This window comes from Pan paniscus, chromosome 6, assembly GCF_029289425.2.
Source record: "Pan paniscus chromosome 6, NHGRI_mPanPan1-v2.0_pri, whole genome shotgun sequence".
In the NCBI taxonomy this organism is placed as follows: domain Eukaryota; kingdom Metazoa; phylum Chordata; class Mammalia; order Primates; family Hominidae; genus Pan; species Pan paniscus.
The window spans coordinates 116,190,741-116,218,662 of record NC_073255.2 but is presented as its reverse complement, the minus strand read 5'-3'; the positions used below and the strand labels follow the sequence as shown (position 1 = coordinate 116,218,662).

Below are 27,922 nucleotides of genomic sequence, written 5' to 3'. Positions count from 1 at the left end.
CCATCCTGGCTAACATGGTGAAACCCCGTCTCTACTAAAAATACAAAAAATTAGCTGGGCATGGTGGCGGGCGCCTGTAGTCCCAGCTACTCGGGGCTGAGGCAGGAGAATGGCGTGAACCCAGGAGGCGGAGCTTGCAGTGAGCCAAGATCGCGCCACTGCACTCCCTGGGCGACAGTGCGAGACTCTGTCTCAAAAAAAAAAGCCAAAATTTCTGGGAGGAAACATTTCTGTAGCTGAACCTAAGTACAGTAATAAAGAAGTATATATGTTGAACTTTTCAAGCTTAAAAACTCAGTATTGACTACAAACTGTAGTTGCAAATCTTTTTTTTTTTTTTTTTTTTTTCTTTTTTTGAGACGGAGCCTTACTCTGTTGCCAGGCTGGAGTGCAGTGGCGCAATCTCAGCTCACTGCAACCCCGCGTCCCGGGTTCAAGGAATTCTCTTGTCTCAGCCTCCTGAATAGCTAGGACTACAAGCGCCCGCCACCATGCCTGGCTAATTTTTGTGTTTTTAGTAGAGATGGGGTTTCGCCACATTAGCCAGGATGGTCTCGATCTCTTGACCTTGTGAGCCACTGCGCCCAGCCTAGTCTCAAGTCTTAGTTGAACTTTTTTTTTCCCCCCTCTGGTAGAATCATTTGGATAGGGATTTTTGTATGGTGTTAACTGTGGAAGTTCTCATTCATTTGTTGTTCTTGGTATTTTAAGATGTTAGGGTTATATGTGAACATTTTAAGAATTATATCAGGAAATTGGTTGGGTGTGATGGCTCATGCCTGTAATCCCAGCACTTTGGGAGGCCGAGGCGGGTGAATCACTTGCGGTCAGGAGTTCAAAACCAGCCTGGGCAACACGGTGAAACACCATCTCTACTAAAAAAACAAAAATTAGCTGGGTGTGGTAGCAGGCACCTGTAATCCCAGTTACTTGGGAGGCGGAGGCACAAGAGTTGCGTGAACCCAGGAGGTGGAGGTTGCAGTGAGTGGAGATGGCACCATTGCACTCCAGCCTGGGCGACAGAGCAAAGCTCTAGCTCAAAAAAAAAAAAAAAAAAAAAAAAAGAATTAGGAAATCAAATGAGACCTTCCTCCTATTGTATTTGGAGAAGGAATATCCGCAGGAAAGAACAGATCTGGGCTGCTTTCTGTGGTGCTCATATGTTATTGGGCAGGGTCGGCTCTCTGTTAGTTTTCTTATATTTTTACCTACACCCAGCCTCATAAGAATATCATACGAATTTTATTTTATTTTTCAAGACAGGGTCTCGCTTTATTGCCCAGGCTGGAGTGCAGCGGCACGATCTCACTGCTATCTCCGTCTCTTGAGTTCAAGCGATTCACCTACCTCAGCCTCCTGAGTAGCTGGGACTACAGGCACCCACCACCGTGCCCAGCAAATTTTTGTATTTTTGGTAGAGATGGGGTTTCACCATGTTGCCCAGGCTAGTCTCGAATTCCTGGGCTCAAACAACCCACCTCCCTCGGCCTCCCAAAGTGCTTGGGATTACAGGCATGAGTCACCACGCATGGCCTGTAAGAATTTTCAGTAACTTTAAAATAGTTTTGTCTTTTAATTAGAAAGTAGCTGTGTGCTAATGAAATTATCAGATTTTGAAAATGAGTGAAATCTCCGAGTGCTAATGGGAAAGTAAAATGGTGCAGCTGTTCTGAAAAAAAAAAAAAAAAGTTTGGCAGTTTCTTAAAAAGTTAAACACGTGCCTACCATGTGACGCAGCCATTGAACCCCCAGGTTATCCTAGAGATACGAAAACGTAAGCTCACATAAAAACCTGTATGCGATCGCTCATAGCAGCTTTGCTTGGAATTGTCAAAACCTGGAAACAAGCCAGGTCTTCAACAAGTATGTGGATAAACAAACTGCAATATATCCATACCATGGAATGCTACTAGCCAAAAAAAAAATAAAAAGTGATAAACTACATCCAACAACTTGGATACATCTTAAGGCATTGTGCTGGGTGAAAAGGGCAAATCTTAAAATGCCACATACGATACGATTCCTTTTTTGTTATTTTTTTGAGACAGAGTCTCGCTCTGTCACCAGGCTAGAGTGCAGTGGTGCGATCTCGACTCAATGCAACCTCCGCCTCCTAGGTTCAAACGATTCTCCTGCCTCAGCCCCCCCAAGTAGCTGGGATTACAAGCACGTACTACCACACGCAGCTAATTCATGTATTTTAGTAGAGGCGGGGTTTCACCATGTTGGCCAGAATGGTGTCGATCTTCTGACCTTGTGATCCACCCGCCTCGGCCTCCCATGATTCTTTTGTTTTGTTTTTGAGATGGATTCTCACTCTGTCACCCAGGCTGGAGTGCAATGGCACGGTCTCAGCTCACTGCAACCTCTGCCTCCCAGATTCAAGCAATTCTCCGGCCTCAGCCTCCTGAGCAGCTGAGATTACAGGCAAACGCCACCATGCCCGCTAATTTTTGTATTTTTTAGTAGAGACGGGGTTTCACCATGTTGGCCAGGCTGGTCTTGAGCTCCTGACCTCAGGTGATCTGCCCAACTTGGCATCCCAAAATGCTGGGATTACAGGCATGAGCCACTGCACCCGGCCATGATTCCTTTTATATAACATTCTCACAATGACAGAATCATAGATTGAGCTCAGGAATTGCCAGAGGTGAGGATTGGTGAGGAGGAGGGCATGATTATTAAGTGGCGGTACAAAAGAGGCGTATGTGTTAGTGGAACAGTTCCGTATTTTACTTGCGGTGATGGTCGTGGCAACCTGCATGTATGATAAAATTTCATAGAAATGATGAAACCCGGCCAAGCGTGGTGGCTCACGCCTGTAATCCCAGCACTTTGGGAGGCCGAGGCAGGCGGATCATCTGAGGTTGGGAGTTCAAGACCAGCCTGACCAACATGGCGAAACCCCATCTCTATTAAAAATGCAAAAATTGGGCTGGCCGCGGTGGATCACAAGGTCAGGAAATCGAGACCATCCTGGCTAACAGTGAAACCCCGTCTCTACTAAAAATACAAAAAATTAGCCGGGCATGGTGGCGGGTCCCTGTAGTCCAAGCTAATCGGGAGGCTGAGGCAGGAGAATGACGTGAACCCCAGAGGCAGAGCTTGCAGTGAGCCGAGATTGCGTCACTGCACTCCAGCCTGGGCGACAGAGCAAGACTCCGTCTCAAAAAAAAAAAAAAAAAGCCAGGTGTGGTGGTGCGTGCCTATAATCCCATCTACTCAAGAGGCTGAGGCAGGAGAATTGCTTGAACCCGGGAGGCAGAGGTTGCAGTGAGCTGAGATCGTACCACTGCACTCCAACCTGGGCAACAGAGCAAGACTCTGTCTCAAACAAAGAAAAAAGAAATGATGAAACCTTCCCCCAAAAATGAGTGATACAAAAAGTGGGAAAATCCAAATAAGGTCTGTAGTTGAGTTAATAGAACTGTAGCAGTGACAGTTTCCTGGGTTTGATAATATACTATGGTTATAGAAGATACCATTGCAGGAAGCATACCTGGGAACTCTGTGTATTATTTTTACAACTCTTATGAGTCTTAAACTATTTCAAAGAAGCCCCAAAACAAAAGAATTGAGAAGAGATGACAGAAATAACAGCTGTGGACAGACCAGCCTGGACAACATAGCAAGACCCTGTCTCTAAAAAAAAAAAAAAAAAATTTAATTACCTGGGCATGGTGGCACACACCTCCCAGCTACTCGGGAAGCTGAAGCAGGAGGATCACTTGAGCCCAAGAGTTTGGGGCTACAGTGTGTGGTGATCATGCCACTGCACTCCAGCCTGCGTGACAGATCAAAACCCTGTCTCAGAAAGAGAAGAAGGAAGAAAGGAGGGAAGAAGGGATGGAGGGAAGAAAAGAAAAAAAGCAAAGCAAAGAAAAAGAGCAACTGTGGCTACGTAATGAGGCTTCGCCATCTTGTAGAGATGATCGTGGGGGAGTTGGCTGGCTCTGGGGCTTCCTGGCCACTGGTTGTGCGTAGGTGCCAAGCACCTGACTGCGTCTAGTGATACCAGGTGAGCGGGCTTCCAGGCAGGCATGGGAGAGGCACCTTGTGTATTTCATTTTCTTCCTTTTGAGAACCCATTAAAATGATGGCAAAGGAATTAAAAACAATACCCAATAAATCCACAGTGCAAAAAGACCTGGAAAACATCCATTGACAAGAGACCTAAAGAAATCTGGGGTGATAGGAAATGGACAGAGAGTGCTCAGTGACCGCAGAGAGCCTGAAGAACCTGGGGAAAGGAGTCTGATGGAAACTGAGCCATTCACCCTGGGGGCCCCAGAGGCTGAGGACCGGGCCGCAGAAGGTGGGGGCAGGAATCGGAGTCTGGTGCACAGGGTGGCGGAGCTCCTGGCTTCCCTTCCCTACCCCAGCCACCACCACCAGCAGCTCCCTCTGGCAGAGCAGAGATTTAACCTCAGGATAATCTGAGGTGCTCTAGACTTGGAAACAGCAGCCAAGGGTGGAGGAGGCAGAACTCTGAGCTGAAAACAGAGGAGTTCCTGAAAATCAGCTCCAAACTGTCCAGTCCCAGCCCCCTTCCTGACTGCGAAAGCTGACCATCCGATGATTGTCCCCCACCAAATGACAGGAAATTAGAAACTTCTCAGCAGAAGCCCAGTGGCCCCTGATGACTGTAGAGTGGCCATTGGTTTGGAATGAAGCCAGCAAGTCAGCCACTACCCTGTGCACACACCCACAGCTTCCAGCCGGCAGTGACGGGCTGCACGCCTCAATACAAACTGGCCATCAGGGATCACCACACATTTGAGGAGAGTCTCTAACATGAAAGACAGGGATATCAAACAGTGAAAGGTAATCAGGAGATGATACGGGAACTCGAATAAAACACACCAAAAAGTTCAGACAGGAGAAGATACTGCATCTATAAAACAAGAACAGGAGAGTACTTTTAAAAAGAAGCAATCAAAAGGCTGGGTGTGGTGGCTCACACCTGTAATCCCAGCACTTTGGGAGGCCAGGGCGGGCAGATTGCTTGAGCTCAGGAGTTTTAGACCGGCCTGGGCAACCTGGCGAAACCCTGTCTCTACCAAAAATACAAAAAATTAGCCAGGCGTGGTGGCGCATGCCTGTGATCTGCCCCCCGCAGCTACTTGGGAGGTTGGGGCACGAGGATCACTTGAGCCTGGGAGGCCGAGGTTGTAGTGAGCCAGGATCACACCACTGCACTCCAGCCTGGGCAACGGAGTGAAACTCCATCTCAAAAACCAAACCAAAACAAAAAGAGCAATCAAGAAACATGAACATGCTCTTAGAAATTAAGATATATCAAATTCAAAAAATAGAATTGGAACATAAAGTTGAGGATATCTGTTAGCATTATAGAACAAAACTACTGAAAGTGGGAAATTAAAAAAGAGAATAAATCCAGGATATATAAAATCTTCATCAGAGTTCCAGAAAGAATGAAGAGACAAGAAATAAAACAGGAACGATATTTGGACCTGAAGGACATAATTTTCCACATGACTAGGGGTCCCACTGAGTGTCCGGTAAAATAAATGAAAAACAAACAAAAAAAACGCTGGGACAGACCATGGTGCAATTTCAGAACACAGGAATAAAGAGAAGGCTTCCAGAAATAAGCTTTAAAAAAAAAAGTCACATAGGAAGAAATGGCAGCTGACTTCAGCAGACCCAGATGCTAAAGACAGTGGAGTAATAGCTCTTTTTTTTTTTTTTTTGAGACATATCCTCACTCTGTCACCCAAATTGGAGTGAAGTGGTGCAGTCACAACTAACTGCAGTCTCAAACTCCTGGGCTCAAGTGATCCTCTCACCTCAGCCTCCCAAGTAGCTGGGACCACAGGCACAAGCCACCACCCTTGGCTAATTGTTTTTATTTTTTGTAGCGATGGGAGTCTCGATATGTTGTCCAGGTTGGTCACAAACTCCTGGGCTCAAGTGGTGATCCTCCCACTTCAGCCTCCCAAAGTTCTGGGATTACAAGCATGAGCCATCACACCTGACCAAGTGATGTCTTAAAAATTCTAAGGAAAATAGTTTCAATCTACTCTGCTCTACTCAGCAAAATAGCAAACAAACATCAAGGTAAAGATAATTTCAGACACACGGGGACTCAGATTTACCTCTCACGCATTAGTTCTTAGATCATTTTTGGAGTGTGATCTCCATTTTGGAGAAATAGGAAGATGTGGACCTACCTGACTGACAAGAGCACTGCCACAGGCCACCAGGAGGGCCATGCTAGGTCAACCGTGACAGTCAAGCCACACTGAGCAAGATGGTGGAGAGTCCTTAGAGGAAGTCAAGGGAAAAACGGAACAGGAGATTAGCTGAGAGTTTTGTACATTTGAAAAATAACACTGATAGGCCTCAGCCAAGTCTAATACAGCATGGGGACAAGTTTAAGGTAGATAAACAGAAAACTAAGCAAAGGTGGCGGGGCGGAAAGAAACAATTGTCCATCCCAGGAAAAACAGCCAGGCTTTACTGAGAAAGGGAACCATCAGCCTTAGTACAAAGTCATAATGAACACTGACTATAGTTTCATCAGCAAATTGCCATCTAATTGCATAGAAAGTCCATTGGAAAGGAAGAGTGAGAGGTATAGAGACCCGAGGCCTCATCTGCTGTCGTAGGAAGCTGCAGTTACTCCCCAAAATCAAGAAATCAAGAATATTAAAAAAAAAAAAAAGAATATTCAAAACTGCAGCAATAAATACAAAAATAGGAGCGTAGTTGAAAGTGCTCTCGGGCGTAAGACCAGGTCTATGGAAAGGTCGAGGCATGGGTTGTTTTTCATTGTTGTCACTGTTTGATTGAAAACAAGTCGTCCTATTCTGTCTCTCCTCCTGATTCATTTATTCTGAAGGGTATGTGTGTAAAGCACCTGCCTCTTTGAATGTTGGGTGGTAGTTCATTCTTTTTTGCATCTGGTCGTCTATATAAATGGAGCACGCATTTGGGGAAGGGGTCGGTGAGACTTGAATGGTCTCTTTGGGGTGATTAATATCGTGAAGCTTATTGTTCCTAGACGGAACAAACACATAACAATCACCACGTGTTGTGAGTCGTGAAGTCTGAGTACCGTAGGAATGACTTATTGTCTGTACTTCAAAGTTAAGGTATTTTAAAATTTAGACCCACGTCCTAAATAGTTATTTGTCTTATACTTGTCCTAGCATTTGTCTTTATGACTTTCTGCTGATACAGGAATAACACGTGTTAAAATGAAACCTGGACACTGGCTGCACCATGAAATCCATGAGAGGGAAACTGTGCCTTCTAATCCTTAGCTGTGTGCACAGGGTCTGGCCCATGGTAGTTACTCCACACAACTTTGGTGAATAAACCAATCAGTGGGAAAATGCCAGGGAGGCAGGGCGCAGTGGCTCGTGCCTGTAATCCCAGCATTTTGGGAGGCCAAGGTACGCGGATAACCTGAGGTCAGGAGTTCGAGACCAGCCTGGCCAACATGGTGAAACCCCGCCTCTACTAAAAATATAAAAATTAGCCGGGTGTGGTGGTGGGCTCCTGTAATCCCAGCTACTCGGGAGGCTGGGGCAGGAGAATTGCTTGAACCTGGTAGGCGGAGGTTGCAGTGAGCTGAGATCGTGCCACTGTACTCCAGCCTGGGTGACAGAGTGAGACTCCGTCTCAAAAAAAAAAAAAAAAAGAAAAGAAAATGCCAGGGACATCCAGAAGTTTCCAGGCAGGCCTGTGTCCTGGGGCCATCAGCAACATGCCACCAATGCCCCCTTCTATGTCCCTCCCCGCCCACACCCCTATAATTAGGCAGAGTAAAAACAAAATCTCCTGGAAATTTCTATTCAGTGGATAGAAATTCATCGAAATCTATTCGAAACATTGCCTTTGTAAGTAAGTACAGGTAGCTGATCCTGCACAGGCGTTCCTTAACACTAGAATGAGAACCATTAGCAATCCACTCAAACCCAAGAGGATGCCAGGCCTACAGTCCCTGCAGGGTATGGTAGAGACATGAATGCCTGCTGCCTGCTCCGCTTATAGCAGATTCCAGGCAGCCTCTTGGGCAACTGAGAACTGCCAGGGTTACGGGCACCTTGCCACCTGTGAGCCCTGTTCCATCAGGTAAGGGAATAGGTGTGCTTCATTTTTACATCAGCATTCATTACTTTGTAGACTGTGCTGTTAGGCGTCCATAGTTATCCTGGGCCACACAGTGACAAAATCTGAAGATGACTCGGTTTATTGTTTATTTTATTAATTTGTGTGTTTTGTTTGTTTGGCAGAATGTTATGGAACAGTTCAATCCTGGGCTGCGAAATTTAATAAACCTGGGGAAAAATTATGAGAAAGCTGTAAACGGTAAGTCTGTTTTTCTGAATTGATTATATATAAAGCCACTCAGTAAATATTTAATTATTTTTAAATGCTTAGTATTGAATTTTTAAATACCTTTAAGTGGTTAAAAATTGTTCACAATGAATTTAATCTACAGAACTTTGCAATGACAGTACACAATGATATTAGCGTATTTGAAACAAGTCAATTGAATGAAAGTGAGGGTACTGTAAGTGATGTCTTTTAACTATAAAACCGTGCTTTCTACTTTTAAAACCAAATTCTTGGTAAACTAACAAATATAAAATGTGTACATAAGACATTTATAAGTTAGGGTCCTACAGCACAGAAATTATTCTCCTTTTATGTATATAAAAGAATTTCTTGTCTTTAGATGTATCACTTTTTTCATCTTTTTTTTCCCGATGTGTCACTTTTGATAGTTACATGAGAAACAATATTTTTAGCTTGAATGAAATTAGCTGCACGTGGTGGTGCGCGCCTGTAGTCCCTGCTACTCGGGAGTGTGTGGCGGGATGATCGCTTGCGCCTGGGAGGTTGAGGCTGCAGTGAGCTGTGATCGTGCCACTGCACCCCAGCCTGAGCAACAGAGTAAGGGCCTGTCTCAAAAAGAAAAAAAAGAAGAAATTTTTTTTAGCCTGAATGGAAAAACATCTAAATTAAACGGTTGGACTTAGGTTCTCGTTTCAAAATATATGCTTCATTTAAAATGAACTTGAGTATTGGTATTGGCCTGTCTTTGTGATTAAAATGCATCAGTGATCACCTTAAAAACTTAAAAATGCTAGCAATCACCAAATTCTAACATGGGCAAGACAGTTCTTCCCCAAAATGTAGCAAGTATCACCCCAAAACACTCAGACCCCAGTTTCACCCTCTCCCACCGTTCTACTTTTGTCACTAAGTAACATAAGTAGAAATGTAGTTTCTGACAGATTTGAAGGCAGCTTCAGATCAAGTTTTACATCTTCTTATCTCTTCTTTCTTTCTTTCTTTCTTTCTTTTTTTTTTTTTTTTTTTCCCCCAGACAGAGTCTTGCTCTGTCGCCCAGGCTGGAGTGCAGTGGAACAATCTCGGCTCACTGCAACCTCTGCCTCCCAGGCTCAAGCGATTCTTCTGCCTCAGCCTCCCAAGTAGCTGGGATTATAGGTGTACACCACCATGCCCGGCTAATTTTTGTATTTTTAGTAGAAATGGGGTTTCACCATGTTGGCCAGGCTGGTCTCGAACTCCTGACCTCAGGTAATCCACTCCCCTCAACCTCCCAAAGTGCTAGGATTATAAACTTGAGCCACCACACCCAGCCTCTTATCTTTTTTGCCATACTGGTTGCTCCCTGTTGATATTTTGAAAATAAACCTGTGGCCTCACTCTCGCTCAACATGAACCTGTCCCAGGAAAGGGCGTGAGCTGGCTAGACTGTGGACTCTGGGTGAGGAGGAGCACCATTGTGTGTAGTCGCTGGAAAAGTATACTGCTCATTTACTCTTCTGCCTCGCTGTGCTTTTGGGGATTTCAGCAGCAGGAAGTGCAGCAGGTCTGGGATTTTGCTCCCTTGCCCTCCAGTGGTCCCCGTGACTTCTGCAGGTGCCCCCGTCCTCCAGAAAGCCAGAGCTGTGCACTGCTGACTCTCCCTCGAAGATTGCTTAGTCACAAGGCCACAAAGTCATTGCTTTAGATGTCCTTGTGAAGGAAATCACTGTGACCTGCAGTTTTTTTTTCTTTCTAGCATGAGCTGCCTCTTTTTTTTTTTTTTCTTTCTAGCATGAGCTGCAGAGTTTTACAAGGTGAGCCAGTGAGCTGCCTACAGCTTAGCTTCCTGCTAACAAGGCTTCTCCCCAAAGGGCTCTTGACACTTTAGCACCTCCTGGGGAGTAAATACTTCAGAAAGTATTTCCAGAATTTCTGCAGGCCATCTGGTTGTGCCTTTGCTGAAGCCATTGAGAAATGTAGGTAAATGTGTAAAGTCCTTGGTGAGAATTTGGAAATTGTTGAGGCTGCCAGGTGTGCAGTCCACAGTTACGTTAGAACACATGGCAGGCTGGGCGTGGTGGCTCGTGCCTGTAATTCCAGCACTTTGGGAGTCTGAGGCAGGAGGATAGCTTTAGCCCAGGAATTCGAGACCCCGTCACTACAAAAAAAAATTTAAAAATTAGCTCAGGCCAGGCGCGGTGGTTCACGCCTGTAATCTCAGCAATTTGGGAGGCCGAGGTGGGCAGATCACCTGAGGTCAGAAGTTCGAAACCAGCCTGGCCAAAATGGTAAATCCCTGTCTCTACTAAAAATACAAAATTTAGCCGGGAGTGGTGGCATGTGCCTGTGATCCCAACTACGTGGGAGGCTGAGGCAGGAGAATCACTTGAACCCGGGAGGCAGAGGTTGCAATGAGCTAAGATCATGCCACTGCACTCCAGCCTGGGCAACAGAGTGAGACTTGGCCTCAAAAAAAAAAAAAAAAAAATTAGCTGGGCATGGTGGCATGCTCCTGTGGTCCTACCTATCAGGAGCCTGGGGTGGGAGGATTGCTTGAGTCCAGAAGTTCGAGGCTGCAATGAGCTGTGATTGTACCACTGCACTCCAGCCTAGGAGACAGAGCAAGACCCTGTCTCAAAAAAATTAAAAAAAAAAAAGAACCCAGGTCTACAGGTGAATGGCTAGGAGCATTGTACAGACCAGTGTCACAAGAATTTGAGTGGTGTGGGTTGGTGTGGCCTGGAACAGGGTGGAGGCCCTGCAGGAGATGAGCTATCTGCCAGATGTTAGGTTTCAGCAGGCAGACACTACTGCACGCATAAAAGACAGCAAGTCGGCCGGGCGCGATGGCTCACGCCTGTAATCCCAGCACACTGGGAGGCCGAAGCGGGCGGATCACGAGGTCAAGAGATTGAGACCAGCCTGGCCAACATGGTGAAACCCCGTCTCTGCTAAAGATACAAAAATTAGCCAGGCGTGGTGGCGGGTGCCTGTAATCCCACCTACTCAGGAGGCTGAGGCAGGAGAATCACTTGAACCCGGGAGGTAAAGGTTGCAGTGAGCGGAGATCGTGCCATTGCACTCCAGCCTAGTGACAGAGCAAGACTCTGTCTCAAAAAAAAAAAAAAAAAAAAAGACAGCAAGTAAGCCAGGACCTGGGGTCCACACTGGCATGGGTGGCACACTGCTGGGGCGTGGGCGGGATAGGGTCAGATCACCGTGCACTTGAATGCACATAACAGAGCTCGTTATGCTGTGTCACACTGCACACCTCACTGCCCTCAAACTTGGTGGCTTCAGACAGCAACAGTTTCTTATTTCTCCTATAAGGCAGGGCAGTTCTCCAGACCCTCCGGGCTCACTCCTGCACCTGCAGTCTTCTGCGGCCCGTGTGGCGCTGTGAGCTGGATGCAGCCCTGCAATGGGGTCTTTCCCCTTCAAGGAGGCCAGACTCTGTCCTCACTCAGTAGCAGTGGTGTCCTAAAAGTATAAGCCCCAGTGCCCAGCACCTCTGAAGTCCCTGCAGGAGTCATGCTTGCTGATAACCCGTGGGTCAAAGCAGGTCCCATGGCCACGCCACCTGGTAGGGGACCACATACGCTGGGAATTCCAGGAGGTGTGATTCCTGGAAGGCCATTACTGTAAAAATCTACTACGGGCTCTGGGGTGTGTGACCTTACCTCATGGGCAGTGGGAGGACACCAAAGGCTTTGAGCAGAATGTTCACCCAATGAAACCATATTTTAAGGAAAAATTATCAAGTAGAAGTACATAGATTGGTCTAGACTGATGAAGTAGTTGTCCAACCACTAAAATAGAACTATGCTAGGTATGGTGGCTCATGCCTGTAATGCCAGCACTTTGGGAGGCTGAGGTGGGAGGATCGCTTCAGCCCAGGAGTTCAAGACCAGCCTGGGCAACATAGTGAGACCCTATTTCTAGAAAAAATAAAAAATTAGCTAGGTGTGGTGGCGTGCATCTGTAGTCCCAGTTACTCAGGAGGCTGAGGTGGGAGGATGGCTTGAGTCCAAGAGGTGGAGGCTGCAGTGAGCTATGATCACACCACTGCACTCCAGTGTGGGCAACAGAGTGAGACGCTGACTCTTAAAAAAAAAAAAAAAAAACTAATATGCTTCTTTCCTTAAAACAATAAGTAGTAGAAAATATCTTAATGTGCTCACAAAAGGGAGGCAAAATTATGAAAGTATTATTTATCTCTTCTGGCTAAATTTTATAATTTTCAAGTTAATTTAACTTTATCATCATAGCAAAGATATTTTACAAGACCGAGAAGGTTACATGGTTTTCAACGTAAGTCAACAATTAATGAAAAATTGTGATTTCATGTGTGGATGCAAACCAAACATTTTGCTTAAATATTGTGTAATCCTGCATTCCATTCCCGCACTAATTTGCTTTTCAGATGATCAGTACTTTACAACTTAACATCTTCATACTAAGATGTTCCATCTTACAACTTGACAGTTTCCTGGCTACACACCTTGTTTTTAGGTGGAGTCACTTCTTTCTTAGTTCTAGACGAGACCAAAGAATCAGAAAGCACCATAATTTAGAGCTGAGGAAGTGAAGTGCCCAGCCAGAGCTGTGTGCCTTCCCGCTGACTCAACATTGACCTTGGGTATGTCCCAGAATATCTCCACTCCGCTGCCCTTAGCGCAACAGGCTGATGACATTACGGACCGTGTCTCAACATCATTGGATAGATTAACTAAGTATGTATATAAATGCTAATTGCTATTGTTCTTTTTACATTTACACTTTAAGGTTGTTCTGAGTCTTATAATAGTACAGACTAAAGTTGCATTTCCTAAAGTTGGATACGTATATGGTAAAAACCATAACTTTTATATATATATAAGTATATATGTACTTTTTGTTTTTTTTTTTGAGACTGAGTCTCACTCTGTCGCCAGGCTGGAGTGCAGTGGCGCAATCTCAGCTCACTGTAACCTCTGCCTCCCGAGTTCAAGCAATTCTCCTGCCTCAGCCTCCCGAATAGCTGGGATTACAAGCACGTGCCACCATGCCCGGCTAATTTTTGTATTTTTAGTGGAGACGGGGTTTCACCATGTTGGCCAGGACGGTCTTAATCTCTTGACCTCGTGATCCTCCTGCCTCAGCCTCCCAAAGTACTGGGATCACAGGTGTGAGCCACAGCACCTGGCTATAAATTTTTAACTCTACAATAAATCCTAAAGTAGATTAATTTGCCAGAAAAAATATACTACTGTTTTGGCTTTTCATACCTTCAGCTGGACCTGCACATGAATTAATTCTGTGGCTCACAACTATAATCCAAACACTTTGGGAGGCTCAGGCAAGAGGATCCCTTGAGCCCAGGAGTTCAAGACCAGCCTGGGCAACAGAGTGAGACCCCTACTCTTAAAAATATATATATATATATGTGTGTATATATATATATGTGTGTGTGTGTGTGTGTGTATATATATATATGTATTTTTTTTTTTTTTTTTTTTTGAGACAGGGACCTCACTCTTGCCCACGCTGGAGTACAGTGGTACAGTTGTGGTTCACTGCAGTCTTGACCTTCTGGGCTCACGCAATTCTCCCACCTTAGCTTCCTGAGTAGCTGGGACTACTATAGGCGTGTGCCACCACCACCATGCCTGGCTAGTTTTTTTGTTTGTTTTCAGTAGAGATATGGGGGGGGGGGGTCTCCTTATGTTGCCCAGGCTGGTCTCAAACTCTTGGGCTCAAGTGATCCTCCTACCTCAGCCTCGCAAAATGCTAGGAGTACAGGTGTAAGCCACTGCACCCAGCCCCTTCAATTTTTTTTTTTTTTTTTAATTAGCCAGGAATGGTGGCACGTGCCTGTAGTCCCAGCTACTCGAGAGGCTGAGGCAGAAGGATCCTTTGAGCCCAGGAGGTCAAGGCTGCAGTGAGCCATGATCTTGCCACTGCACTCCAGCCTGGGTGAAAGAACAAGACTCTGCCTCTAAAAAAAAAAAATAAAATAAAATCCACCTTGTTAAAACAATTGCCCATTATACATTGCGGCATTGCAGCTGGTATAGCCTCTGGGATTCCGAGGGCTCTTTTAGCTCCAAAACTGTGTGGTCTCCAAAGCTCCAGGAGAAACTGATTTCTATGTCTGAAACCAATCTTAGAGTAAAATTCCAAATAAATGCTTTTCTCCAAAATTACACTAACCAGGCTGGGTCTCTATCATACATCTTCAATACCCTCAAACCTAGATTGTAAAGTGAAAAAAGTGTATTATCAGCTTCCATTTGTTCATCTGTCACTCACATTCTTAGGGCATTTTAAGGATGAGCAACCTTTGTTTCAGAAAGGGTAAGTAATTTGCCCCTGGAGGTTACATAGTTATAATTTAGTCTTCAGAATCAGTTTGAAGGGGGCAGTATTATTTTTAAGATAATTAGAACCCACCTTGTAGCAATAAAAGTTTTCTTGTCTTTGCCAAAAAAGAAAAAGTAGAGCATTCAGTTATTTTTTCAGACAATTGTGTTGCTTTTTGGAATGATAATATATTTCAAATTTCATATATTCTCTCCTGGCAACAAATAGGTTGGCTGGTTGTGGCTCAAAATGCCTTTTTCAATAGAAAAATTAAGCACTGCCATCAAAGGACCAGGCTCCTAGTCCACCTCACACAACTCCTAACTAAGAATGTTGCAGACCTGGAGTGCTGGAGAAGAACTAGCTCAGAAAAGATTTCTGGCTGGAGAGGATGTATCTTCTTTTTTTATATTTATTTTTGAGACAATATCTGGCTGTGTCACCCAGAGTAGAATGCAGTGTCACGATCTCGGCTCACTTGCAACCTCCGCCTCCTGGGCTCAAGCGATCCTCTCACCTCAGCCTCCCAAGTAGCTGGGACTGCAGGCACACTCCACCATGCCTGGCTAATTTATGTATTTTTTTTTTTTGTAGAGGCGGGGTTTTACCATGTTGCCCAGGCTGGTCTCAAACTCCTCCCACCTCAGCCTCCCAAAGGGCTGGGATTACAGGTGTGAGCCACCGTGCCCAGGCAAAGCCCTAGTTCAACGTTAGGAACGCATCCACTCTGAAACTGGCATCAGGAGCAAGCTGAGCCTTCTCTGGACTTTCAGCACCTGCTGCTGAAGGTTCCCCGGGGCTGGTCAGAGACGAGGATCTCATGGGGCTGTCCCTTGGCTGGGGGGCCTCCACCCCGGCACCACTCTCAACACAGGTCTTACCTCCTGAGAGCCACACCTGCCACAGCCCAAACCTTCCTGCAGCCAGAAGGGACCAGGGGGTGTTTGGAAGAAAATTTGTGTCGCTTCCTCCTTTCCTTGTCTAAGTGACGATTTTGTGTGTCACCTTTTGTGTCTAGCTATGATCCTGGCAGGAAAAGCTTACTACGATGGAGTGGCCAAGATCGGTGAGATTGCCACTGGGTCCCCCGTGTCGACCGAACTGGGTGAGCGATCTGTCCCTTTATACATAAACCCCACTTGTCATCCTGTGAACCCCGAGAGAAACGTGTGGGATGGCCCAGTCCAGAACAGAGGAGAGATCTGGGCCAGCATGCTGTGGTTCTACTTCCCTGCGGTCTGTGGAAATTGATGCTTAGTCGGAGGGTGGGCTGGGACTGGTGCCGGAGGGCGAGTGGAGGCCTTGTTTTCTGGCCAGCCTCCCTGTTCTCCTAGGAACTTGAGCTTTTGCCCTGGGTGCCTGGGCTCTCACCCTTCCCGCTGGGAGTTTGACCTACATTCCTGATGGGCGAGCCGGGCCTCCTGGGGCCTCAGGCTGTGGCCAGAGTGTTTCCTGTGACTCACCTAGTAGAAAATCCGACTCCTTTACGTTGCTCTCTTGGCCCTTGCCTCTTCCCTGGTTGCTTTCAGCTGTGATTTTTCCGGTTCTGCTGGTATGAATCGCTCTCCTGTGCAGGCAGAGAGGGCGGTTACACCCTGGGCAGTGCCCGCTGCCGAGGGGATCTGGGCTTCTGTTTATAGAACACTTCACTGTCAGGGGTTAGGGAAAGGTGGGCTTTTAAAACAGCCCCACACAGCACTCTCATTTAAAAAACTTGTTGAATATGTTTTATTGTACAAAGGGTAAAATTTCTGGCTTAACCGGAGGAAAATCATGGTAAAGTGTGTGCGTGTTTAAAGAAAAGTGCATCCATGTCCAGTTAAGAAGTAGGAAGGGGAAGCAGAGGAGTGGGGGCATCACCAAGGGAAGGTGCGGGCAAGTCACATGGTTTCTCGATGGGGTTGGCCTGAGGGTTTTTAGGATTGTTTGGGAAGCTCTTAACTGACCCATAAAAGACAGGGACAAATGAGAGGCCTGACAGTGGAGTTGAGGAGCTGGGCTGTTGGGTGCAGAGGCGATCTGGGTCCTCACGGTCTCCGTATAAAGCCATAGGCACACAGTAGACCATATGCTGGAAGTGATGCCTTGTTAGTGAATAAGTCAGTACTGCGAGAAAGCGATCTATGTATTTTTTAATTTTTTATTTTATTTTATTTTATTGAGACAGAGTCTCGCTCTGTCACCCAGGCTGGAGTGCAGTGGCACGATCTCGGCTCACTGCAACCTCTGCTGCCCAGGTTCAAGCAATTCTCCTGCCTCAGCCTCCTAAGTAGCTGAGACTACAGATGCCCGCCACCACGCCTGGCTAATTTTTTTGTATTTTTAGTAGAGACGGGGTTTCGCCATGTTGGCCAGGCTGGTCTCAAACTCCTGACCTCCGGTGATCCTCCTGCCTCAGCCTACCAAAGTACTGAGATTACAGGTGTGAGCCACCGCGCCCAGCCTATATATATTTTTATATATATATGTATATATATGCTATAATATTATTTATATATATAAAAATATATATAATATACATATATAAATATATGTATATTATAAATATACATATACATATATAAATATACGTATATTTATAATATAAATATATGTGTATAATATAAATATATGTGTATATATAAATATATGTGTATTTATAATATAAATATGTATGTGTATTTATAATATAAATATATTGTATATACATTTATATATAATATAAATATATTTATAATATATTTATATTATGTATATTTATAATATACATAATATAAGTATATATGTGTGTATATATAAATATATAAATATATTTATATATTTATATATATTTTAGGGGGTCTCTCTGTGTTGGCCAGGTTGGTCTTGAACTCTTGGCCTCTAGGATTCCCCCTGCCTTGGCCTCTCAAAGTGCAAGGATGACCGGCCTCACCCAGCCCAGTACTGCTATATTTAATAGACTCAGTTACATGCAGAAGTTTTCCAAAATCCTGCTTGTGCCCTGGTTGGTGCCATAATCCTGCATGTGCCAGCGAGGACTGAACTGTAGTAACTCTGTTCTAAGCACGATGAATTTAATAAAATACGGAGGCTGCCGGTTGTAGACAGAAGCAGACAGCAAAACCTAGGATATTTGGGGGAGTCGTTGAGATGATTATAGGGTTCCAAAAATAGCATGAATAAAAAGAAACATCCTATTGGTGTCATGCATCAGAAAGAAAACGTGTGACCCTTACATTAAAACATATGGTGTTCTGACTCACCACACCCAGTTTGCCTTTTTAATGTTTTATGGGTCCTGCCACTGTTTAAATAAGACTTCTGCTCCACACCTTACTTGAGTCAGCTGTGAGTTCCTAATGTTGAAACAGCTATTTCCACAGCAACGATGTTGGTATAAACAACACAGGCTTAGAACTTTCATTTCAGTGAGGAAAGTATTTTGTGATGGTGAAATTTATTTCATGTGCATGTATATATCTATGGGGTATTTTTTGTTTTTGTTTTTTTGAGACGGAACCTCACTCCGTCACCCAGGCTGGAGTGCAGTGGCGTGATCTTGGCTCCCTGCAGCCTCTGCCTCCAGGGTTCAAGCAATTCTCATGCCTCAGCCTTCTGAGCAACTGGGATTACAGGTGCCCACCACCATACCCGGCTAATTTTCATATTTTTAGTAGACACACGGTTTCACCATCTTGGCCAGGCTGGTCTCAAACTCCTGACCTCAGGTGACCCACCCGCCTACGCCTCTCAAAATGCTAGGATTACAGGTGTGTGCCACCGTGCCCGGCCACTTGTGCGTATGTATTTTATTCAGAGGGAACAGAAATAACTTTCTGTTTTATTTAGTTTCAAGCTGTCCTTTTGCTTAATACTTGCTATCTCATGTAGTTACTGGTTTTTCTTCTCGTTTCGAACAATTCCATGGTACAATGCTATCTCAGGAGGAGTTACTTCCTTGACTGGCTCCATTTTTCTTTTATTGATACAGTTCAGACTAAAAAGGCACCCCGTATCTGTTTAAATTCCCTGTATGGAAGAGTCGTGGACAATTCATAGAAAAAAAAAAAAAGACCAAAGATAGATTGTATTTTTCTCATCTTCCAAGAAGATTTTATTGTCTAGTTACTCCGTTTTGGTATTTGGTATTCACAACTTCATCATGAAACTTTATAACTCTCATATGAGAAAACTCGAAGGGGTGTTATCACATACATGAAAATCATGAGTCATTTCAAAACGTTCATTCTGTGCGCCTCAAGGGTCGGCCTCTGTGACAGCGGTGCCATTTCTGATGTCTAGCAGTGGATACTTACACTTAGCTCTCTCCTGGCATCGGCTCACTCACTGCTGTGTGAATAATGTAGGATGCTTTTGCCTAAAAGTAAAAAATAAAATACCCAATGAACAGTGAGTTAAGCAATCAGCATCTTTATTATTCCACATGAGGAGCAGCAGGTTGTCAGTTTATCATCACTAGGGACCCAGGTTCCTTCTCTCTGTCTTCTCATCCTCATACTCATTTCCTCGTGGTGCCAGGATGGCTGCCACTGCCTCTCCAGCCATCACATCCTCTCTCTCCCCATTGTCTCCAAAGGCAGGAAGGGGAATTTCTTCTCAGGTGTGCTGACAACCTTTGCCCCAAAGCTCCAGCACACAGCCCCTTATACCCCACGGCCCAATTTAGATCACACTCCCAGGACCCAGCTGCTAGCAAAGCTCCCCAGGCATGAGCCAAGGAACACCAGGGCAGAGAGGGTGTGGCTGTTAGGAGATGGCCTGGTGACAGCCCCCACGTCGGCATCTCTGGTATTAAAGGTCTGTTTTCAACAACTTTCAGTGAAAGGGCAGGACTGATAGAAATGTTAGCGGTGCTCTGGGTGTACATGGTGCTTCCGCGTTTTTTGTGTGTCTGAGTGGAGTGATGTTTTTCTCCCTCGTGGGCTGGTGTGTGGTTTTACCAGCATGCATATACTTCAGACTTCGTAATTGTGGCCGGGTGCAGTGGCTCAGGCCTGTAATCCCAGCACTTTGGAAGGCCAAGGCGGGCGGATCACCCGAGGTCAGGAGTTCGAGCCTAGCCTGGCCAACATGGTGAAACCTGTCTGTACTAAAAAAAATACCAAAAAATTAGCCAGGCATGGTGGCGCATGCCTATAATTCCAGCTACTCGAGAGGCTGATACAGGAGAGTCACTTGAACCCGGGAGGCAGAGTTTGCAGTGAGCCAAGATCGCTCCACTACAGTCCAGCCTGGGCAACAGAGTGAGACTCCATCTCAAAAAACAAACAAACAAAAACTTCATAATTGCTGTTTTTCCAGGGCCCTCCCACTTTTTTCCCCCAGAAGACCACAGCCATCCTTTCCAGTCTGTTTCTATTTGGGAAGGGGGGATCTAAGCACAGAGGAAGAAATAGGGGCCGTGGGGTAGGGGGCCTTAGGGTAGCTGTAGGTTTTTTCTGCTGGTTTTGTTTTTTTGTTTTTGTTTTTGTTCTTGAGACGAAGTCTCGCTCTGTCGCCCAGGCTGGAGTGCAGTGGCGCGATCTTGACTCACTGCAACCTCTGTGTCCTGGCTTCAAGCAATTCTCCTGCCTCAGCCTCCTGAGTAGCTGGGACTACAGGTGCACACCACCACGCCCAGCTAATTTTTGTATTTTTAGTAGGGGCGGGATTGTTTCACCATGTTTGCCAGGCTGGTCTCAATCTCTTGACCTCGTGATCTGCCCGCCTCAGCCTCCCAAAGTGCTGGGATTACAGGCACGAGCCACTGCGCCCAGCCTTCTGCTGTTTTTTTTTTTTTTTTTTAAGCCTTTGGATATCTTGTAACCATGGACTCTGGTGCATTTCCCCTGCTCATCTTTCTCGCTGCCAAGGTACCTGAATGGTCTGGTCAGCAGCCACTGACTCGTGGTTGAAAACAGGGGGAATAGAGAAAATTAAAAACCATCACCCGAGATGTGAGCACTCTAAGGCAGATACTTTATCATCCTTGTCTTTCTTTCTAGCCTTGTTTTCCAGTCAGTATGTTCTTTTTTTTCCCCCCTTTTTGAGGCAGGGTCTTACCTTGAAACCCGGGCTGTGCCATCACGGCTCATTGCAGCCTTGATCTTCTGGGCTCAAGCCATCCTCCTACCTCAGCCTCCCTTGTAGATGGGACATATGCATACACCACCATGCCTGGCGATTCTCCTGCCTTAGTCTCCCGAGTAGCTGGGATTACAGGCATGCGCCACCATGCCTGGCTAATTTTTGTACTTTCAGTAGAGGTGGGGTTTCTCCATGTTGGTCAGGCTGGTCTCGAACTCCCAACCTCAGGTGATCCGCCCTGAGGTGAGACTCCATCTCAAAAAACAAACAAACAAACAAACAAACAAAAACTTCCCATCGGCCTCCCAAAGTGCTGGGATTACAGGCGTGAGCCACCATTCCCGGCCGTATTTTTTTTTTTTTTTTGTAGTAGAGATGGGGTTTCACCATGCTGGCCAGGCTAGTCTTGAACTCCTGACTTAAGGTAATCCACCTGCCTCGGCCTCCCAAAGTGCTGGGATTACAGGTGTGAACCACTGCACCCAGGCTGACAGGGGACTTTTCAAGAAGGGGATGAGAGGTTATTGTTAGTGTCTGAATGGCTGGCAGGTGTCATGATTAGCAGTCACAGTCCCCTTGGAAATGGTGGTTTCACTGGGGTTCCAACCATAAACGCCAGGAGTTATGGGGTAAGGATAGTGGAAATCACAGAGGTGTAGCGTGGGCGTGGCTCTTCTTAGAAGTATTGCTCCGCTCTTGTGCCGTCTTAGAAGTATTTCCCTGCCCTTGCGCCACGTGCTTCCATACAGAAACACGGGTCTCCAGACGTGTCCACCGCGTGCCGGGCACTTCTGTTGTCTCATTTCATCCTCAGTAGCCTCCTGGGTGACTTCTTCCTCAGGGGTTGCAGAGTGCAGTGTTTTTCCTCAGGGTGGCTGATAGGCCCTAAGGGTAAACGTAGCTGTCACCTTTTTCTACATGGGCCTAAGAGATAACCTCCATGGGCAACCACATTGGGTCACATGTCCCCAGCAAGGGGTTTTACAGCCAAGCTAGGCAGAGCATGGACTGTGGGGGTGGTTACCCCTCCAGGGATGGTAGGGACATGGGTGCTGCCTGGGTTGCAGAGCTCACCCCACCCAGGCGAGTCCGGGAAAGATCCTGTGACCCAGGACAGTAAGGCCAGGCCACATCTCACTTTCCCCTGAGACTGCCGGATAGCATGCCACCTGGCACCTAAGAGATGCTCGGGAGTGGTGACGTTGCCACATTCCTGCTGTTAACTTGTGTGACCCTGGGCAACACTTCACCTTCGGCAGTGGGTTATTTAATCACCATGGAGGTGACAGCCACGCCTTCCAGGTCATTAGATGAAATGAGATGATGTGCCTTGTGGCTTCTGTATCAAAGACTAGAAGGATGCCTCTCTGTTTCTACTTCACACATTCGCAAATATTTCAGAATTTAAAAACAGTGACAATTTTCTTCATTGACATTCTTCTCATAAAGTAAGTAATAAAAGAATATATAACATTTTTCTTTTCTTTCTTTCTTTCTTTTTTTTTTTTTTGTGGAGGCAGAGTCTCACTCTGTTGCCTAGGCTGAAGTGCAGTGGTGCAATCTCGGCTCACTGCAACCTCTGCCTCCCGGGTTCGAGCGATTCTCGTGATGCATCCTCCTGAGTAGCTGGGGTTATAGGTGCCCACCACCATGCCCGGCTAAGTTTTGTATTTTTAGTAGAGATGGGGTTTTGTCGTGTTGCCCAGGCTGGTCTTGAACTCCTGACCTCAAGTGATCTGGCCACCTCAGCCTCCCAAAGTGCTGGGATTACAGATGTGAGCCACTGCGCCTGGCCAGAATATATATTTTTCTTGATTATTCATGAACCAGTTGTTCAAGTCTCTCCATTGTATCTTTGTTTTCTGTTTCATTGGTCTCTCCTTTACTCTCTTCCATGTATCTTTGAAATGACTCTTTTATTCTTTTTCTCATTTCTTTTTTTATTATACTTTAAGTTCTGGGATACATGTGAAGAACGTGCAGGTTTGTTACATAGATATACATGTGCCTTGGTGGTTTGCTGCACCCATTAACCTGTCATCTACATTAGGTATTTCTCCTAATGCTATCCCTTCCCTAGCCTCCCACCCCACAACAGGCCCCGGTGTGTGGTGTTCCCCTCCCTATGTCCATGTTCTCATTGTTCAGCTCCTACTTAGGAGTGAGAACATGCGGTGTTTGGTTTTCTGTTCTGTGTTAGTTTCCTGAGAATGATGGTTTCCAGCTTCATCCATGTCCCTGCAAAGGACATGAACTCATCCTTTCTTATGGCTGCTCTTTTTCTAATTTCTTTTTTTTTTTGAGACATAGTTTCGCTCTGTCGCCCAGGCAGACGAGAGTGCAGTGGCGCGATCTCGGCTCACTGCAAGCTCCGCTTCCCGGGTTCACACCATTCTCCTGCCTCAGCCTCCCGAGTAGCTGGGACTACAGGCGCCTGCCACGGCGCCCGGCTAATTTTTTGTATTTTTAGTAGAGGCAGGGTTTCACCGTGTTAGCCAGGATGGTCTCGATCTCCTGACCTCTTGATCCACCCACCTCGGCCTCCCAAAGTGCTGGGATTACAGGCGTGAGCCACCGCACCTGGCCTTTCTAATTTCTTAAGTGGTACATTTAACTCATTAATTTTAAAAACAGGCAGCCCTGTTTTGCATGGTAATGGCATCATAAAAATGTGCAAGCTGAAACCACACAAAGTCATTTTGATACTGCAAAATTACGTTGTTCTATGACCTTTAAGAATGTTTGTTAAAAACCCACTCACTGTCAGTTATAAATGTGTAGGGAAATTAAAAAATAGTAAAACTAATATTTGTACACTTTAAAGCATTAGAAACATTGGGAATTAGAGTTTTTATTTATAAAAATCCTACCAGGAGTGGTGCAAATAGGGCTTACCACCTTCTTCTCATGGCTTATGATAGGGCGAGCATCTTTTCTATGCTTTAGCAAATTGCCATACTCCTTGCCAAATTTGGATCAGCTTCCAACATTTCATCCTTGCAATTACAATGTTGTGAAATATCTTCAAGAGTTCCTTTAAGGTGAAGTTTTGTTTTGTTTTGTTGTTGTTGTTGTTTTGCTGGCATCGCTTTCCCTGAAACATCTTCATCCTTTTCATCACAGCCACTTGGCTCAATTATGTTGGTAAGTTTTGGCCTCACTCAGTTCCTGTGGCCGTTCATCCAGTGCCGCAAAGGCCAACAGTGTCAGCATTTCCAGTCAGCTGTTTCTTCTCTAACTCCATCTACGTTTGACACAGTGTTGCTACTTTTCATTTCATTTCTGCGTCTTCAGTTTTGTTAGCAGTTTCTCTTGCAGTTACTCATTTTTGTAACATCGCCTGGGTTATCACTGGGAGACGAGGCAACGCAGCTACACACTCGGCTGTCTGTGGGGATGCTGTGCTATCCTTGCACCAATAGCAGACTGCCTTAATTACTGCAACTTTCTAATCTTGGTATCTAGTCACATAAGTCCTCTAGCTTTGTGTTTATTTGAGAGTACCTTGGCTATTCTAGGACCTCTGCATTTGTTTATATCTTAGAATCAGCTTGTCAATTTCCACTTTTAAAAATTCACTTGGAATTTTGATTGGAATACATTGAATTTACGGGTGGATTTAGGTGGAGTTGACATCTTAGCAATATTGGATTTTCTACTCCATGAAAATGGTAGATGCTTTCATTTATTTGAGATTTCTTTCGTTTCTGTAGCACTACTTTGTATTTTTTATTGTGGAAGTCTCCTTTTTTTATAGACTCATTCTTCATGTGTTTTGTCCTATTGTAAATGGTATTTTAAAATTTTTATTTCCTAACTGCTGGTTCCATTGAATTGTTTATTTCAGTGCCTGTCTTTTGTTACTGGAAGTCCTATTTAGTTCTTTTCTGAAATCTGCAAATTAATTTTTTGTTGTATTTATTTTTATAGCAGCTTGAGATACAGTTTACCCATTTAAAGTATACAGTTCACTGGTTTTTAGTATATTCACAAAGTTATGTGATTATCACCACAATTAACTTTAGGATATTTTCATCACCACAAAAAGAAACCCTCACCCATTAGCAGTTGCTTCCCATTTAACTCCAACCGTATCCAACCATTCATTTGCTGTACATCTTTAACACTTGTTATTGTCCCTTTTTTTTTTTTTTTTTAGTATAGCCATCCTATAAATGATTTTACACATCCTGTAGTGTGAAGTGGGCTCTCATTTTGGCTTTCGTTCACATCTCCCTAGTGACTAACGACATTGAGCATCTTTTCATGTTCTTACTAGCCATTTGCATATCTTCTTTGGAGAAATGTATATTCAGATCCTTTGACCATTTTAAATTAATTTTTTTTAATTATTGAGTTTGCAAATTGACTTTCAGGCTGGAGTGCAGTGGTGCGATCTCGGCTCACTGCAATCTCTGCCTCCCAGGTTGAAGCGATTCTCGTGCCTCAGCCTCCTGAGTAGCTGGGACTACAGTACCCTGCCACCACACCCAGCTAATTTTTGTATTTTTAGTAAAGATGGGGTTTCACGATATTGGTCAAGCTCGTCTCAAACTCCTTACCTCAGGTGATCCACCCGCCTCGGCCTCCCAGAGTGCTGGGATTACAGGCGTGAGCCACCGTGCCCAGCCATCTTTTCATGTTCTTACTGACCATTTGCATATCTTCTTTGGAGAAATGTCTGTTCAGATCCTTTGCCCATTTTAAATTATGGTTTTTTTTATTATTGAGTTTGCAAATTGACTTTTGTCATTTATAAAGCAGTTCCCTTGCTTGAAGTTCTTGAGAGTCAAATTCTGCTAGGTGTTTTTATTGTATCTCTTGATGGCCGTTCATGAAGGATTCTTTCTGTAAGGGTTTTGTCAAGTCCTCTTATTGTTCTCTTCCGTGTTAGGCTGGTTGTTCTCTTTATTGCGGGTGTAAATTTTTTTGTGTCTTTAAAGACAGGGTCTCGCTATGTTGCCCAGGCTGGTCTTGAACTCCTGGGCTGAAGCAGCCCTCCTGCCTCAGCCTCATGGAAGATGTAAAAGTTTTGCCATTGGAAATCACCAGGAAATGAAAAGTAGAAATGCCAAGCAATGGGAGAGCCTCTCTGATTCTCTGAAAAATAATATAGTTCACTTATTTTTCTTTTTTTGAGACAGAGTTTCGCTCTTGTTGCCTAGGCTGGAGTACAATGGCGCGATCTCAGCTCACTGCAACCTCCGCCTCCCGAGTTCAAGTGATTCTCCTGCCTCAGCCTCCCAAGTAGCTGGGATTACAGGCATGTGCCACCACGCCTGGCTAATTTTTTGTATTTTTAGTAGAGACGGGGTTTCACCATGTTGGTCAGGCTGGTCTCAAACTCCTGACCTCAGGTGATCCGCCCACCTCGGCCTCCCAAAGTGCTGGATTACAGGCGTGAGCCACCACGCCCAGCCTACTTCTTAGGAAGAAGATACACTTTAATATACATATGCAAAATTTGCAAGTTAGTATCTAAAACTTAGGAAATAATGACGGATTTAAATGATCGGCAAATCTGTCAGACCTACATTTTACCCCCACCAGAGAACTCATTTCTTGATTTTCCTCCTTAAAATAAAAGGTCCTTTATGAATAGAATCTATTCTATTAGATAGATGATTCAGAAAATGTGTCCTTGCTCTTTTTTCAAGTATATTTGAAAGTGATAGAAAAATATTGATGATTTAAAGAGAAATGCCAAATTCTAGTTGTTTTCATGCTGAATGTTCTCAATGACTTGAAGATAAGAGTTAAAATATAATTTGAAACCTTTCCATTTCATTTTGCTAAAATATCACCTTTACCAGATGTACCTTAACTGCAGGGGTGAGCAGACTACAGCCAGGTATGACCAGGGCCTGCTTGTAAAGAAAGTTGTTTGTTTGTTTTTTGGAACAGAGTCTTGCTCTGTCGTCAGGCTGGAGTGCAGTGGCGCGATCTCAGCTCACTGCAACCTCCACCTACCGGGTTCAAGTGATTCTCTTGCCTCAGCCTCCCTATAGCTGGGACTATAGGTACCCACCACACCCAGCTGATTTTTTTTTGTATTTTTAGTAGAGATGGGGTTTCACCATATTGGCCAGGATAGTCTCGATCTCTTGACCTCATGATCCGTCCGCCTTGGCCTCCCAAAGTGCTGGGATTACAAGTGTGAGCCTTTGTGCCGGCCAGGAAAGTTTTATTGGAACACAGCTGTGCCCATTTGTTCCTGTCTGGGGTTACATTCAGGATACAGTAGCAGGGCTGAGTGGCTGTAGCAGAGACGTTTGGCCCACAAGGCCTAAAGTTTTTGCAATTTGGCCCTTACCCAGACAGTAGAAGATCTCTTGTGTCATACAGTTGCTTGCTTCAATTGGGGTAATCTTGTGAGGGATTTGGTATCCTTTTCTCCAAAGAAAAAGCACTTCTTTACTACCAGCTAGCTAAGTGTCTGGGTTTAAGGTGCATTAACGACATAATCCTAACAACCACAGTAGCATGGGATACTCAAGTCCTAACCTCTTCATCTTGTTGGGCAGAGCAAACAAACCGTCAACCCAAATCCAGAGATCAGTAGTCAGGGTTTGGCCAGTAACATATTTTAATCCAACTGTTTATTTTATTTTTATTTATTTATTTATTTATTTATTTTGAGACAGAGTCTGGCTCTGTTGCCCAGGCTGGAGTGCAGTGGCGTGATCTTGGCTCACTGCAAGCTCCACCTCCTGGGCTGAAGCAATTCTCCCACGTCAGCCTCCCAAGTAGCTGGGACTACCGGCGCCTGCCACCACACCCAGCTAGTGTGTGTGTGTGTTTGTGTGTGTGTGTGTGTGTGTGTGTGTGTGTGTATATATATTTTTTTTTTTTCCAGTAGAGACAGGGTTTCACCATGTTGGCCAGGCTGGCCTCGAACTCCTGACCTCAAGTGTTCCACCCGCCTCAGCCTCCCAAAGTGCTAGGATTACAGGCGTGAGCTACTGCGCCCGGCTGCTCCCACTGTTTAATTGTTAAATAATAGGTCATGGGGTCAAATTCATGCCACTCAACAGATTGTCAGTGTGTGTACCTAAAGTCATTCATGTGACTTTATCACGTGTGATAAAGTTAAATCCTTTATCACACGTGATAAAGGTTAATCCTTCATTACCTGTACACAGTTCAGTTCAAGGCAGCACACTACCCAGCAGTGCCCATTTAAAAAAGGAATCTGACATTTTCA

The 27,922-nt window shown here is 45.0% G+C and overlaps 1 protein-coding gene across 1 annotated transcript in view; it reads left to right on the top strand.

Annotated features, from left to right (window-relative positions):
• Positions 1-27,922, top strand: part of BAIAP2L1 (BAR/IMD domain containing adaptor protein 2 like 1) — a 111,314-nt gene that overhangs the window by 30,597 nt on the left and 52,795 nt on the right. The window contains exons 2-3 of the mRNA XM_055114731.2: positions 8,265-8,340; positions 15,671-15,757. Of these exons, the coding sequence (XP_054970706.1) occupies positions 8,265-8,340; positions 15,671-15,757 (163 nt within the window). The remainder of the gene's footprint in view (positions 1-8,264; positions 8,341-15,670; positions 15,758-27,922) is intronic.